This window comes from Bactrocera latifrons, unplaced genomic scaffold (genome assembly GCF_001853355.1).
Source record: "Bactrocera latifrons isolate USDA-ARS-PBARC rearing strain unplaced genomic scaffold, ASM185335v1 scaffold_355, whole genome shotgun sequence".
NCBI classification, from domain to species: domain Eukaryota; kingdom Metazoa; phylum Arthropoda; class Insecta; order Diptera; family Tephritidae; genus Bactrocera; species Bactrocera latifrons.
This window is the reverse complement of record NW_017536996.1, coordinates 226,488-240,852: the sequence shown is the minus strand read 5'-3', so window position 1 is coordinate 240,852 and position 14,365 is coordinate 226,488. Positions and strand designations below refer to the sequence as shown.

Below are 14,365 nucleotides of genomic sequence, written 5' to 3'. Positions count from 1 at the left end.
CGTCGATTGGGGCATCGGGTTCGCCTTCTCCTGGCGTTGTGCGTTCACTGCCATTCAGCAGGCTGGAGAAGTGTTCCCTCCATAATTTAAGTATGGTCTGAGCATCGATGACTAAGCACTCCTCGTCGTACCAGCTGTTCTTTTGTACTTTCCGAAAACCAATGGTTTCGGTTGCGGCTGTACGTAAAGAGTTTGAAATGCCTTCCCACAGTTCCCTTATACCGAGTTGTTGACGAGTGCTCTCAGAGAGCAGGAGTGCAAGCCGAGCAGGAAATCGTTCGGCTGTCTGTTGTGATTGCAGATTCTCGACGTCGAACCTTCCTTGTGTTTGATGGCGTGCGTTTTTTGCTGCACAGAGGCGGTACGAATCTGGGCTGCAACAAGAAAGTGGTCCTAGTGGATGTTAGGACCTCGGAGCACACGCACATTAAAACACTGAAGACGTGTCTTCTGTTTATCACAACATGATCGATCTGGTTGGTAGTTTTTCGATCCGGACTAGCCAGATGGTTTGATGAATTTCCTTAGGCTGGAATCTAGTACTACAGATAACCATATTTTGGGGCCCGGCGAAGTCGATCAGCCTCGATTCGTTTGGAGATGTCTCGTTATGGAGGCTGAATTTACCAACCCTAGTGCCAAAGATACCTTCTAGACGTTCATCCACCGGGGTGAATGTCAGAACTCAATGCAATGTTGAGGAGGCTTATTCCACGGTAGTTGGCGCATATTGTGGGGTCTCCTTTTTTATGGATTGGGCATAGCACACTTAAATTCCAATCTTTGGGCATGCTTTCGTCCGACCATATTTTRCARAGAAGCTGATGTATGCTCCTTATCAGTTCTTCGCCGCCGTGATTGAATAGCTCGGCCGGCAATTCATCGGCCCCCGCTGCTTTGTTCTTCAGGCGGGTAGTTTTTATTCGAACTTCTTCCTGGTCGGGCAATGGAACGTCTGCTCCATCGCCATCGATTCGGGAAACAGGTTTGCCTTCTCCTGACGTTGCGCGTTTACTGCCATTCGGCAAGCTGGAGAAGTGTTCCCTCCATAATTTAAGTATGCTCTGGGCATCCGTGACTAGATCACCTTTAGGGGTTCTACAAGAGTATGCTCCTATACTTTCTGTAAGCCGCCGCATTTTTTCGTAGAATTTTCGAGCATTACCCCTGTCGGCCAGCTTATCGAGCTCTTCGTACTCACGCATTTCATTACACACACACATTTCATCACATTTAAATGTGTAGTTGTATTGAAATATTTGAGAAAAATGGTTAGCTTTGGCTGGCAGGGCATTTATACTGAATAATACTTTTCTGTTGTAGTATCAGTGTTTATTAATTTTGGGAGCTATAATTTTGAAATCCATGCAACAAGTGATGCCAGGGATATCCTCTTTAGAAGGAAACGTTATCGACAGCTTGCAGATATTTGACTCGAATACGTCCAACACTTCAGGAAGGATTTCACTAAAGCTGGATTGTGGTAAGCCAACATCCATTTGCCCGCCCACACCTTTCTGATACGCTCCTTCTCCACAAAATGTCAAACAAGCTGATAGTTTTACAACTGTATCAATTGCAAAACGTTGTTTCGCCATTGGCAAGCCATTTTGTAATATTTCCAATAAGAATTGAAATATAGGCTTGTTACAAGTGTACAACATCTGTGACAGGTTGCCGAAGTTCACAATATTCTATCGACACATCGAAATTCGAACACAAATCTTCGTTTACGGTAAATTCGTGACGAATTCTTCGTTCGCGTGTAAATAAAAATACACGGGAAAGATTTATTCACACGAAGTTCCCGATAAGGCCGATATACAAATGATACAAATAAAATTTTTGTAAATTTTTTTATGTTATTAAAATAATTATTTAAAATTATTAATTAAAAGTTCATTAAATTTTAATATCAAAATACAAAATACTTTAAATTATAAAAATAAAATAAGCCTGATAATTTTAAATAACGTAAAGATTTATAGAGTCTTCTCGTCTTTTAATTACATTTTAGTAAATTTAAAATTGTTGTAAATTATTAGACACTTGTGTCAGAAGTGGGATGCAAATCCCTTCGCGTGTGCAAGAAAGTGGCATATATAAGTGTCGTGGAAGAAGTACCGGGTAATTTGAACTTTGTGAACTGTAAAGAAATTGTTCGACGTGGAGCGATCTTGGTTTTTTTTTCCCAAAAAACAGAACGTTCGAGAAATTGGTAGAAGTCTCGGGTAATTTAGACTTCATGTAAAGTGACCGGTGTCGCATATAAGAGCGCACAAAGAACGTTCTAAAATTTTGTAAAAGGGTACAGTGTCGGGTACTCTTACCTTGGCGTGGCGTGACCGGTGTCTCCGTTATGGGCACTGTTAACTCAAGCCGTTGTGACGTCGATTCGGCGTTATTAAACGCAGTCGAGAGTGAGCAGCATCTGAATGATTTTGCGGTAGCAAAGAGTGAGCAGCGGTCCAGATTTTGCGGTAGCAGAAAGTGAGCAGCGGAGCAGAGCAGTTCAGCGAATGTACGTATAGAGTAAGCATATAACAAGATGTGTTACACACTAACTAGTGAGAATCTATTGGCAAAGTTGTCGATAACCTATAAGAAAATTCTTAAAAAAAATTGAAAATATGTAATGGATCCCATATTCTAAAATTGGTATTATTATTATAGAAAAAAAAATACTAAAAATTGTAAATCAAATTGTAAGTTAATTCAAGTGAACTTTGAATTAAGCAAAATTGAACTAAGTTGACAAAAAGATAAATTGTGAAAATTAATTGTCTTAGATTTAAATTTAAATTACAAGAATTAACTCTGTATTCAAATTGCTATATGAAAGCAAAACTTGTCAACATCTATTTTAACGTTTACTTTTACTTATTATATACTAAATACCAAATTTTAATTTTTTTAAACATTTTTTTATTGACAGTGAACGGTTTGAAGGAAAAATTGTTGGCACTAGGTTTATCGGCAAATGACCGTAAAGCCACATTACAGGACAGACTTTGTGAGCATTTTGGACTGACTGTAGATGCTGAAGAGGATAGCTCAAACAGTGAAACTAGTTCAGTGCAAACAACATGTTGCCTCCGGTCTTCACTCTGCGCGATCTCGAGGAATCTCTTTAAACTTTTAGTGGTACGGGGCAACACCCAATCGAGGAGTGGCTCGATGATTCTGAATCTAATGCCATGGACATAACTAGTTGCAGTGCATTTAAGTAATGTTTTCAAAAAGAATTTGGAGTAGTAACATCTTCAAACGAGGTCCATAGGGCACTTATTAAACGGCGAAAGCACCCAAATTAAGATTATCGCGAGTATCTTTATAGCCTTATGGACATAGGTAGGCCAATAAAGCTAGACGAAAAAAGTCTCATCGAATATTTTGTAGAGGGAATCCCAGATACCAGACCAAACAAAGTTAACCTGTATCAGGCTAGTTCGATAGAAGAATTAAAAGCTCAGATCCTTGTTTATGAAAACGTTCGCTCGGGGCGTCAACCCAATGTGAGTACATTTCAAAACAAACGTGAAGACAATAATTCTGTTACTACAGATCAGGGATCCAATACGAAAATTTATTATAGGTGTGGAGAAGCGGGTCATTTGGCGAATTCTTGCAAACAGCAACGACTGTTAAAGTGTTTTGGGTGTAATCAGCCAGGACATCGTATTGCAGAGTGGCCAAAGAAGAGAACGGAGGTAAAAAGCGAGGGTGCAATGGTAAATACGCTTGAAATATTGCGTATGGCATCCCTTGGCAGCGTAGTTTTCAAAAAAGTTAACCATTAACGGGCTTATGTTGTCAGCATTGCTGGACACTGGTTGCGATATATGCCTCATGCGTTACGATGTGTTAATGAAATTGGGGAAGATTGATTTGCCCAATGATATAAATCATCTTCGTGAAATAGGAAACAATATATGTATGTTCTTACAACTATGGGAACTTTCGTAATCAAAGTTAGCTTAGATGGAGTCAAAGTTGATATCAATTTCCATGTAGTGCGTGAGAGTGACCTTACAAAAATCGGGAACAGTGTATTATAAAGGAAGGCGGGGTAGAATTTAGAGCAAAAGTGAAGAAAACGAAGCTTCAAAACCCCATAGTAGAGAAAAGTGAAGGAAAAATAGAAGTTCTTAATGAGTTTGAGGATCTGTGCATGGTCACGTCTGTGTTGTGACTACCGACGTTTGAACGAAAAAATCATGAGGGATAATTTCTAATGCAACTCATATATGACGTTTTCGAGAGATTACAAGGCGTAAAAGTATTTACAATGTTAGATTTACGGAATGGATTTTTCCATGTGCCAATAGGTCAGGTTCGTCATCAAGGTCAATACGAATTCATTTATATTCCTTTCGGTATTTCCAATTCCCCAGCAGTGTTCACTCGATACATTTTCGCGGTGTTTCAAGATTTTGTGAAGGATGGCGTCGTGGTAACTTACATGGATGATCTTATAATTCCTTCTATTAATTAGGACGAGGGGGTACATAAGTTGAAAGCTGTGTTGAACATGGCGGCATGTTATAACATAAGGATTAAGTGGGAGAAATGCCAGACGACTGTTGATTTTCTGGGGTATATTATAGAGTGTGGTACCATCAGAAGAAAAAACGCAGGCAGTAAGGAATTTTCCGACACCAATGGATAAAAGCGGTGCAAAGATTCTTAGGGCTTCTTATTTTCGCCGTTTCATAGAAGGATATGCAGTAGTCCCTAAACCACTGTCTGGCCTGTTGCGTAAGGATGTAGTTTTTGTGTTTGGTACCGCACTGCAAGCCTCGCTGAAGTAACTAAAGGCAGCTCTGGCTAGTGCACCAGTATTACAGTTGTACAATCCGAAGGCTCTAACTGAAGTTTATACGGATGCCTCAATACATGGATATGGTGGTGTACTCTTACAAAAGGACAGCGAAGATTTGCACTTTCAACCAATCCAGTACATGAGTCGGAAGACAAAGCCAGCAGAAGAGAAGTACCATTCGTATGAGTTAGAGGTGTTAGCGATTGTTGAAGCACTTAAGAAGTCTTTTAGGGTTGCATCGTTACTGATTGCAACGCGTTCGCAATGACCATGAAAAAGAGGGATATTCCGCTAAGAGTATCTCGGAAGATGTTGCTATTACAAGACTTTGACTATGAAATAGAACACCGGAATGGCTCCAAGATGCGTCACGTCGATGCGTTAAGCAGAATAGCGTGTCTTATGTCTTAGCAACAGGATGAATGCCGCTGTTTTCGGTAACCCACGGCGTATTATAATGGATAGAGATGCTGCGTTCACGGGAAATCTCTTTAAAGATTGCTGTGCGAGTGAAGATCTCGAGCATTTTGTAATAGCTACAGGTTATTTGTATTAGCTACAGGCGTACGCATGCAATTCTAAACATACACCTTGAATGAACGGACTCAACGAAAGCAAAGAACGCCGGCAGCGACGGTTAAAAAGACGGGGACTTGATTTTAAAAATTCACAGCATACGGACGTGCGCTCCAAAGAACATTTAATAAATTAACTTTTTATATATTATATTATCACTCAGTGATTAATCCTACGTTGTTTACGGTTTTGATAAATAAATCATTTTATACATTTTAAAAGACAAAAAAGCGTTTAATTTAAAGAAAGTAACCCACGTGTACATATGTTAAGAAAGTAACTAAAAATTTGGCCTAGGCAATTGCCTAAATGGACGGGAGGCCGGCCTTTTATAATGCACACTAAATTTATAGTTTCGTTTAACCATTGATACACCAACACTATTTTGAGCATATAAAACATTGATTTTCTATTCACTGCTCACTGTGGGCACAAAATAGCAAGACACTTTAATTTAAATTTTTCGTGAAAACACATTCGTAGAAATATTTTTTCTGCATTGGTGTAACTGTCATTGACGTCTGTCCTAAGCCTCACATCAAAATAATCATCGTTAGGTTTTTTACGATGACTGAAATTATTCAACCATGGTCGTCATCAAAAGTGGGGTCTCTCATCTGAGGCTGTTGTTGCGTTGTCATTGGGGTGGTTTTTTTACGCGGCGGGTCCCAAACCCAGCGCACAACCCTATGCAGGGAATGTTTCGCCTTCTGTTCTTAGGCTACCCAGAGGATACTTGGTCAAGGACCGGAAGTCGTGAGCTGCTTGAGTCATATGTAAAAGAATCGTTTCTGGCCACTCCCAAGTGAATGGCGATCAGAAAACTTTCCTCACTTGCGTGAACTTCTACACATGACTCCATCCTTCAAAGATTTATGGTCCTTTTCGCTTTGGCCACGGCGAATATCGCATTCGATGGAACGATGAGCTGTACGAGATATACGACGACATTGACATAGTACAGCGAATTAAAACACAGCGGCTACGCTGGCTAGGTCATGTTGTCCGGATGGAGGAAAACACTCCAGAAAGTATTCGACGCAGTACCCGCCGGGGGAAGCAGAGGAAGAGGAAGACCTCCACTCCGTTAGAAGGACCAAGTGCAGAAGGACCTTGCTTCACTTGGAATATCTAATTGGCGCCACGTAGCGAAAAGAAGAAACGACTGGCGCGCTGTTGTTAACTCGGCTATAATCGCGTAAGCGGTGTCTACGCCAATCAAGAGAAGAAGAAATTATTCAACAAAGAAGGTCCATTGGATTTTGTGTGCGGAATCAAATTTCTGGAGCGGAAACGTTCAGAATGTTGGAAATGGCCTTCCTTGTTTTTTGCGAGGAAGTGTGTTTTTGACGGGTATTAATTACATATAGACAGTCGAGAACGTGTTGATGAGGAATCATGTCCAGGACGGCAATCAACATCAACTAATGATAAACAAGTCAATAAAATAAAATAAAAAAATGTTTCGATCCTCAATACGATTAACAGTGAGAGATTTCAGCATCGTTGGAATATCGGAAGATTCAGTGAAAACCATTATGAAAGATCATTTGGATATAAAAAAAAATGAAAGTACGATTGGTTACAAAATCACTAAATTTTTCGAAAAACAGAGTCGCATTAATGCCTGTAAAACATCTATGCTTACGACCCAGAAACAGATGGATCGGCCGAATATCGTGGAAAAGGTGAGTCGTAGCCGCAAAAGCCATGCCAAAGCAGGTCAAAAATCAAGGTTACGTTGACAGTTTTCTTCGACTACCGAAGTGTGGTGCACTCCGAATTCCTTTCGACCGGCCACACTGTCAAAAATGGATACTACTTCGCTGTTATGCGTCGTTTTCGCAAGGCTATTCGTAAAAGGACGTAAAACTCAACGACTGCTCCGGGGAAACCGTTTCGAGTCTATTGAAGACATTAAACTACATAGATTTTGAAGAATCGTTACTGAATAACAAATCTAAATTTATAAACAAAGGCTTATAACTTTTTGCTCATAGTAGTTGTATATATATATGTATATACTGGAGGCAACTCCAGGAAATTACCATTTTTAGTACATTTTATATTTCTGTCCATATTTTATATTATTCCAGCAAACTTGCCTCATTTGATGGGAAAAAAGCTATACGTGGCGGCATACCTTTCGTGTTTCGTAAGTTATTATTGCTACCGTATTTGTTTAATATAGAAATTATATGCATATCTTTTCTGAACAAAATTTTATAAAATTTCAATTAAATAAATTTATTAGAAAACTAATAAGTATAGCGTTTAAGCACTTACAAAGTAATTATTTTCTTATGTGCCCACAATTTTTCAAATTGCTTAGCGTACCATGCCTCCTTGTTTCCAGTCTAAAGTTCTTTCACATTTTTTAATTTTTTTTTGGCAATATGCATTTTAACGTCGTTTCATACATCGTGTTTGCATCGGGACTTTGAGCTGGCCAGCTCCGGCCGTCAATACTTTCTACAGTGAGCAGTTCTTCACACTTTTTGCGTTTCGATTCGAACGCGAATGATTTCATGGTATTTTTGTGAATGTTTATGTATGCAAATTGATCCATTCTGCCATCTATCCTTACCAATGGTTAAACAACGTACCAGGAAAGCGCTCCCCATCCCTACTTCCGCCATGTTCAACAGTTTTTTTTTAGTGTATCTGGAGTTACACGCCTGACACCTGGTACGATGGACAAATTGTTTTTCATCCGATCTGATACTGTTCATCTTAGTTTCATCGCTCCACAGAACCCTTTTCCACAATTTTACGTTCTTTTCTAAATGTTTGTTCATCCGACATATGATCTTGCGATATTTTGCTACATCTCGCACACATCTTCCTCGCAGAAACCCCACATACAACATCATAASACCCAATGCAACACAATATTCCATCCACACAACCACAACCACACATCATACCAGTAACCAACCACATTGCGCACCAACAATTCGCTTTGATAGAAAAGGATTAGTCTGATCGGAATGGATCTCTTTTTCGATTTACCCGTGACCCGTGGTTTTTGCCGTCGGTACGTGCGTTAAAGTAACGTTGCTAGATAAAACTATAATTGTTCATTATTGAATGTGAAACGTAGTCATTTATTTATTTTCTTAAAATTTGCATATTGTGTTCATATTCAAAATTAAAGGTGCAAGTGAGTATATCACAATCAATAGCAAGGGGAACCAAAAAACAAAAGTTAACTAAACAAATGGTCCTTCGATCGTCATTGAAAGGCGCCTAGAAAAAAAAATAAAAGAAAAACCAAAATTACAAATATACAAAAATATGCATTTGCAAATTACTTACTTACATACTAACAATGCAATAAAATTATAATAAACGGCCGCGAAACAAACCGAAATACAACTAATACTAAAACCTAAAAGCGAGCGCCAGCTAATCAAATTAAGTAAAAACACAAAAAACTAACCAAAAAAAGGAAAAGAGAACGAGAGTGAGGAGGAATATGCATACATAAGTATCATCCCTCTGAAAAACCCCTGGGGAAATTAATGTGAGTCCAGTAAAATTGAAATTTAAGATTGAAGTATTTTATGCACGTACTTGTATGTAAATACACACGTATTATTTCTAATTTACAGACTAGTATTTCGGCGTACAGTTCTGAAAAAAGTATATATACTATATGTATATATATATTATTTATAAATACAGTAAGGCAGTTCGGAATACTATATATGTATGTATGTTACTGAAAAAATGTACCGCCCCCTCTATAGTCTTATTATTTTTCCACACACACAGTAATGTTATTCCAAAAAACAAACAAAATGATGTAAAGTCAAGTATTCCTACTTGCAAACTCTTCAGCGATCGCTTATGATATAATATTTAATCAAAATAATTACCTACGAATATTTATGAAAATAACCTTTAATTGACATTTGCGGTGCATAAGCTTTCGCAAAGTAATATAATTTATTTCATATTTTACGAAAATATATTCTTTGCACAGTTTTTCATAATATCAATTTCACAATTAAGTTCAAAGCTAAAAAATAATTAAAATGACTCGAATAAAAAATAATATACAATATAATAGACACGTTAATAGAAGAGAACCATCTGTGTAAAATCAATTAAGTCATTGGAAATCATTATGCGAAATTTGTAAAGGAGGTCATAATATAAGATCTTGAGAGAAGTTTAAAAAAATGTCTGTTTCAGATAAGAACAATCTTGTCCGACAACATGAACTTTGCATCAACTGTCTGTCCAATTCTCACGGGACAAAATACTGTGAAAGCAAATTCAATTGTGTGCACTGTTAACGAAGATATCACAAATTTTCAAAATATGAAGCAAAAACAATTTCTAAAACCACCGAGTTAGGCTCTCATAGATCATTTATATCATCAAAAATGCCAGTAAAAAATTTCAATTTTTAAATTTCAGGAATGGGCGGAAGAACTTACAAATTTCAAATAGAATTTGCCCAATCACCATAGTCTCCCCAAACGCGGATATTAGAATAGATGCAGAAGCCATCATTTTACCGCAACTCACAAATTTGCTTCCAAGTTGTTATGTAAATAAAAGCAGTGGGAATCCAGCAGAACCCAACCCCATTACAAATCGACATATTATTAGACAGTGATTTAATACTTCAAATAATCGTTGAAGGTATAGAGAAAATCTAAATACAATCTTTGGGTGGATTTTAAGTGGACGAGTCACTGAAAAAATTAATTATTTCACTACACAAGTTAAAAATATTTCTAATGAGTATATAAATGTTCAAAAATTCTGGGAAGTAGAAAAATTACCTCAAATCACACAACATTCAGAAAAAGACCAGGCATGCGAAGTCTATTACAAGTCCATAACAACAAGAAACGAAGACGGTCGTTTTGTTATGCGACTTCCATTCAAACCCACTTTCCCAGATTCTATAGTTCCAGGCCACTCTCAAGTGTCAGCAGTCCAGCAATTAATAAGCAAAGAAAAAAACCTGACGAAGATAACCGAGCTCAAATCAGCCCAAAAAATAAGATGACATTGTATTTATTTTGAAAATTCTTTATTCTTCCAAATCAATTTCATCCCCTTCAAAGTAATCCCCACTAGATGTAGTACATTATGCCAACGGATTTTCCAATCTATGAAACACTGGTTGTAGAAACTTTCCGGTATGGCCTTCAGTTCCGTCTTCGTTGCGGCTTGAATATCGCATAAAAACGGTGTCTCCGGAGCGGTCTTTTGAGCTTGGTGAACAGCCAGAAGTCGCATGGCGCCAGATCAGGTGAATACGGTGGCTGCGGAACGATATGGGTTGAGTGTTTGGCGAAATGATCATTTAATGCAAATTCTTTGCTCAACAAATTTCGACATTGCAAAAAACGAWAAACTCACTTTTAGCAGCTCACAAAACGACACGTATCTCAAAGACTAATGAATATTTTGACATGAAATTTGACATAAATGTGACTGACAGTACTACTAACCTAAAAAAAAAAAATAATTATCCAAATCCTTCGACGCGCGCAGTTTAAATTCAAATGTCACCTTATTTTTTAGGCACAAAAATGTGATGGACGAATATTTGGATCTCAATCATATGAAAGAAACGGTACCAATGAAAAAATATCTAAAAGCAGAAATTTATATTTTTATCTTCCTGATCACGGGATAATAACCAGATAAAATTATAACAAAAATACGAGTGGTTTTCAATGCCTCAAAGTGTACGAGCTCAGTCAAATCTCTCAGCGGCATACTATATACTGCGTCAACATTACAACCTGATCTCATATTACTTAAACTAAACTGGCGCATCTGCGTTACAAACACAAACATACGTTGACGATATGCTTTCCGGTATCCATAGTCTCTCACTAGCGTCCAAATCACTATCCCAAGTGGTCAAAGTACTAAATTCGGTGCGTCCAAAAAGAAAATTACATCAAATCATCCTGAGATAAGAAAAAATATAAAAAAAAAGATTTATTAAATACAGATTCCTTAAATTTAAAAAGGCCAATACAACAAAAAACATAGGGATTCAATAGAATGCGATAACAGATCAATTCTCATATACAATTGTGTCAATATCTGCAATGTCCGCCATAACCAAACTCCAAATATTTTCCTCGGTTTCAAAACTTTTCGACCCCGCAGAATGGCTTTCGCCAATAATTATTAATGCAAAATCCTCATTCAAGAATTGTAGCAAGATGGCACAGAATGGGATGATCAGGTAAAACCTGTGCGTTTAACAAAATGGATTCAATCAATTAGAATCCTTCGATAGGTATATTTCACTAACATTAATGCAGAATTATACGGTTTCTGTGATGGCTCTTGAAATTTTTCAAGATTTTTTGAGACACGAAAAGTTAATTTAAATTGGGATGCGCGATTAGAAATTAAAAACCACCAGTTGCCTGTCTCGAAAGAAGTAAAATTAAAATAGCCGACAAGTTAAAACACGTGCGTACGGTTTCAAAGTTCAACTCAAAGAGAGTTCTTTATTCGCTTAGCCTATATCTTAAACTAACGGCTTAATCTAGTCTAGTGGTAATGTAAGTATGGCTTACAAAATGGGTAAGCAATTATCTTTCGTTAAACATTATACTAGCTTATATTAAGATAAGTATTAAGGTAAGTAATAGATTAGTATTATGAATGCATTATTAAGGTAAGTATTTTATATAATAGAGTTTATTAATTTAATTTTTAATAATTCAATATTTTGCAATTCATTTGTGGGATGTCCACAATAATGTTTAATTTATTTTAATATAAAAACTGGTACAAAAATATGAAAGTGATACAAAAATTCCGAGACTGAAAATGGTGAGACGTGCTCGCAGTCGTGATGATGCGCGAAGAAAAAAGATGGTGGTTCTTCAATCTGACAGCTTACTTTTGCAGAGTTGCATTTGGGGTTGCCACATTAATTTCGGGTTGCCACATTACTTTGGGGTTGCCACATCACTTTGGGGTTGCCACATCACTCCCCCCTATGCGGGAAAACGAAAACGTACTCGACGACCAGATTTTGTTTGGTACTCTTTGTGTTGGATTGTCTGCTTCGACGGGGTTTGGTAATCCTCGGCGACGAAAGCTGACTTTAACCGGTCGATGGAAATGTTTACGTCCTTTCCTCGGATTCTGACTTTGAAAAATTTGACGCCACGTTCGACTACGGGAAATGGTCCCTCSTATGGTGGTTGAAGAGGTGGACGAATTGAGTCGTTACGCACGAAGACTGATGGTGKTGAGTGCAAGTTCTTTTCTACAAATGGTACGTGCGCTGAGTTGTTTGTAGTTGGTGACGGCTTTAGTGACTGCATGCGTATGCGTAAATTTTCGACGAACTCACCTTCGTTGGCATTGTGCGTCTGTTTTTCGGAAAAAAACTGACCAGGTAATCGAAGTGTATTTCCATAAACCATTTCTGCGGGTGTCGCTCTTAAATCGTCTCTCCATGAGGAACGAAAACYTAGCAGGATGAGTGGGAGAACTTCGACCCAGTTGTTTGTCGTGTAGCATTTTATCGCTGCTTTTAATGATCTGTGCCATCGCTCGATAATCYCGTTTGACGCGGGGTGATACGCAGTGGTACGTAAGTGCTTGATGCCTAAGAGTCTTGAAAGTTCTCTGAATAGTGTAGATTCAAATTGTCTACCTTGATCCGTAGTCACTCTACTGGGTACTCCAAATCTAGCGATCCAATGTGTGTAGAAAGTGAAAGCAATGGTCTGTGTCGTCATGTCTTCGAGCGGGAGTGCCTCTAACCATCGGGAATAACGATCGACTATTGTCAAACAGTATCGATAACCCTTGCAAGGTGGTAATGGTCCGACGATGTCCATATTTATGTGGTCAAAWCGTTGCTCTGGTAACGTGAATGTCGACAGCGGTGCTCTGTTGTTGCGCTGCACTTTAGCTCTTTGGCACGGGATGCACTGCCTGGACCATAAGCGGCAATCTTTGCGGAGATTCGGCCRCACGAATTTTTCTGCGATCAATCTTATTGTTTTAGCGGCGCCGGTGTGTGCCATGTTATGTATGGAGTCGAAAGCTGTTTTGCGAAACGAAGGAGTTAAGTATGGTCGGACTTGGTTGGTGCTTACGTCACAAAAGATGTCTACAGCGGTGCCTGGAATCRTAAAAGGTTTTATTAATAAGCTGGAATTCGAGGCTTGTAAGTTTTTGAGGTCTGAGTCCGACTTCTGACTCTCCGCAAGTTTGGCAAAGTCGATGATGCTCGGAGTGTGTATGGCGTCTATACGCGACATTGCATCAGCTACTACGTTTTCTCTTCCGGGGATGTACCGAATGTCTGTTGTAAATTGTGCGATAAATTCCGAATGACGCATTTGACGCGGAGATGCCTTTTCAACTTTTGCTGGAACATATACTGCAATGGCTTGTGGTCGGTGAGGATAAAAAACTCTCTTCCTTCTAGCATATGTTGAAAATATTTGACTGCTTTGTATGCCGCTAATAGTTCACGATCGTAAGTACTGTATCTTGCTTGTGTTTCGGTAAGGCGTCCACCGTCAAACTGAGTTGCGCTCTGGGTTTTGGGTAAGCGAGTAAAGTAGCTTTGCATAAGTCGTTTTTGCATTGTTGAAATGCCTCCTTTGCTTCAACTGTCCAATCAACTGGCGATGTGTCGTTTTTCTTGTTCCCTTTTATGAGGTTAAATAACGTCATTTGCCTTTTTGCGGCGCAAGGCAAKAATCTGCGAAAAAAGTTTACCATACCGAGAAAGCGTGGCAAATCACATGCTCTCGAAGGTAGGTTGAAATTTTGAATTGCCCGTACTCGTTCTTCTGGGGGTGGAATTCCACTGCTGTTTATTTTGAAACMTAAAAATTTAGCTTGCGGCTGCCCTAGTATGCATTTCGAACGGTTGATAACAAGGCCGTACTCGCGTAGCTTTTTAAACACTAACTTTAGATGATGACGATGTTGATCCATATC

General features: G+C 38.5%; 3 protein-coding genes across 8 annotated transcripts in view; 2 read left to right on the top strand and 1 right to left on the bottom strand.

Moving 5' to 3' along the window:
* The window catches only part of LOC108971711, a 9,454-nt gene extending 3,917 nt beyond the window's left edge, over positions 1–5,537 (top strand). Inside the window, exon 2 of the mRNA XM_018937960.1 lies at positions 2,936–5,537. Within this exon, the coding sequence (XP_018793505.1) occupies positions 2,936–3,207 (272 nt within the window). The 3' untranslated portion in view covers positions 3,208–5,537. The remainder of the gene's footprint in view (positions 1–2,935) is intronic.
* Positions 1–14,365, top strand: part of LOC108971708 (glucose-6-phosphate 1-epimerase) — a 116,668-nt gene that overhangs the window by 41,916 nt on the left and 60,387 nt on the right. For all 4 annotated transcript variants that reach the window (XM_018937955.1, XM_018937954.1, XM_018937951.1 and 1 more), the window contains exon 4: positions 7,495–7,553. In XM_018937955.1, coding sequence (XP_018793500.1) covers positions 7,495–7,553 — 59 coding nt within the window. The remainder of the gene's footprint in view (positions 1–7,494; positions 7,554–14,365) is intronic.
* LOC108971709 (protein NYNRIN-like) lies at positions 12,356–13,756 on the bottom strand. 3 transcript variants are annotated; one of them, XM_018937958.1, is made up of 3 exons: positions 13,311–13,756; positions 12,756–13,252; positions 12,356–12,686 (listed from the first exon to the last, which is right to left on the bottom strand). In XM_018937958.1, the coding sequence occupies exons 2-3, from the start codon at positions 13,246–13,248 to the stop codon at positions 12,394–12,396; spliced, it is 786 nt and encodes a 261-aa protein (XP_018793503.1). In that variant the 5' UTR covers positions 13,249–13,252; positions 13,311–13,756; the 3' UTR covers positions 12,356–12,393. The 3 variants fall into 3 exon arrangements, with proteins under 3 accessions (XP_018793503.1, XP_018793502.1, XP_018793501.1); XM_018937957.1 differs by having other exon boundaries at positions 12,356–12,802; positions 12,839–13,252; XM_018937956.1 differs by having other exon boundaries at positions 12,356–13,252.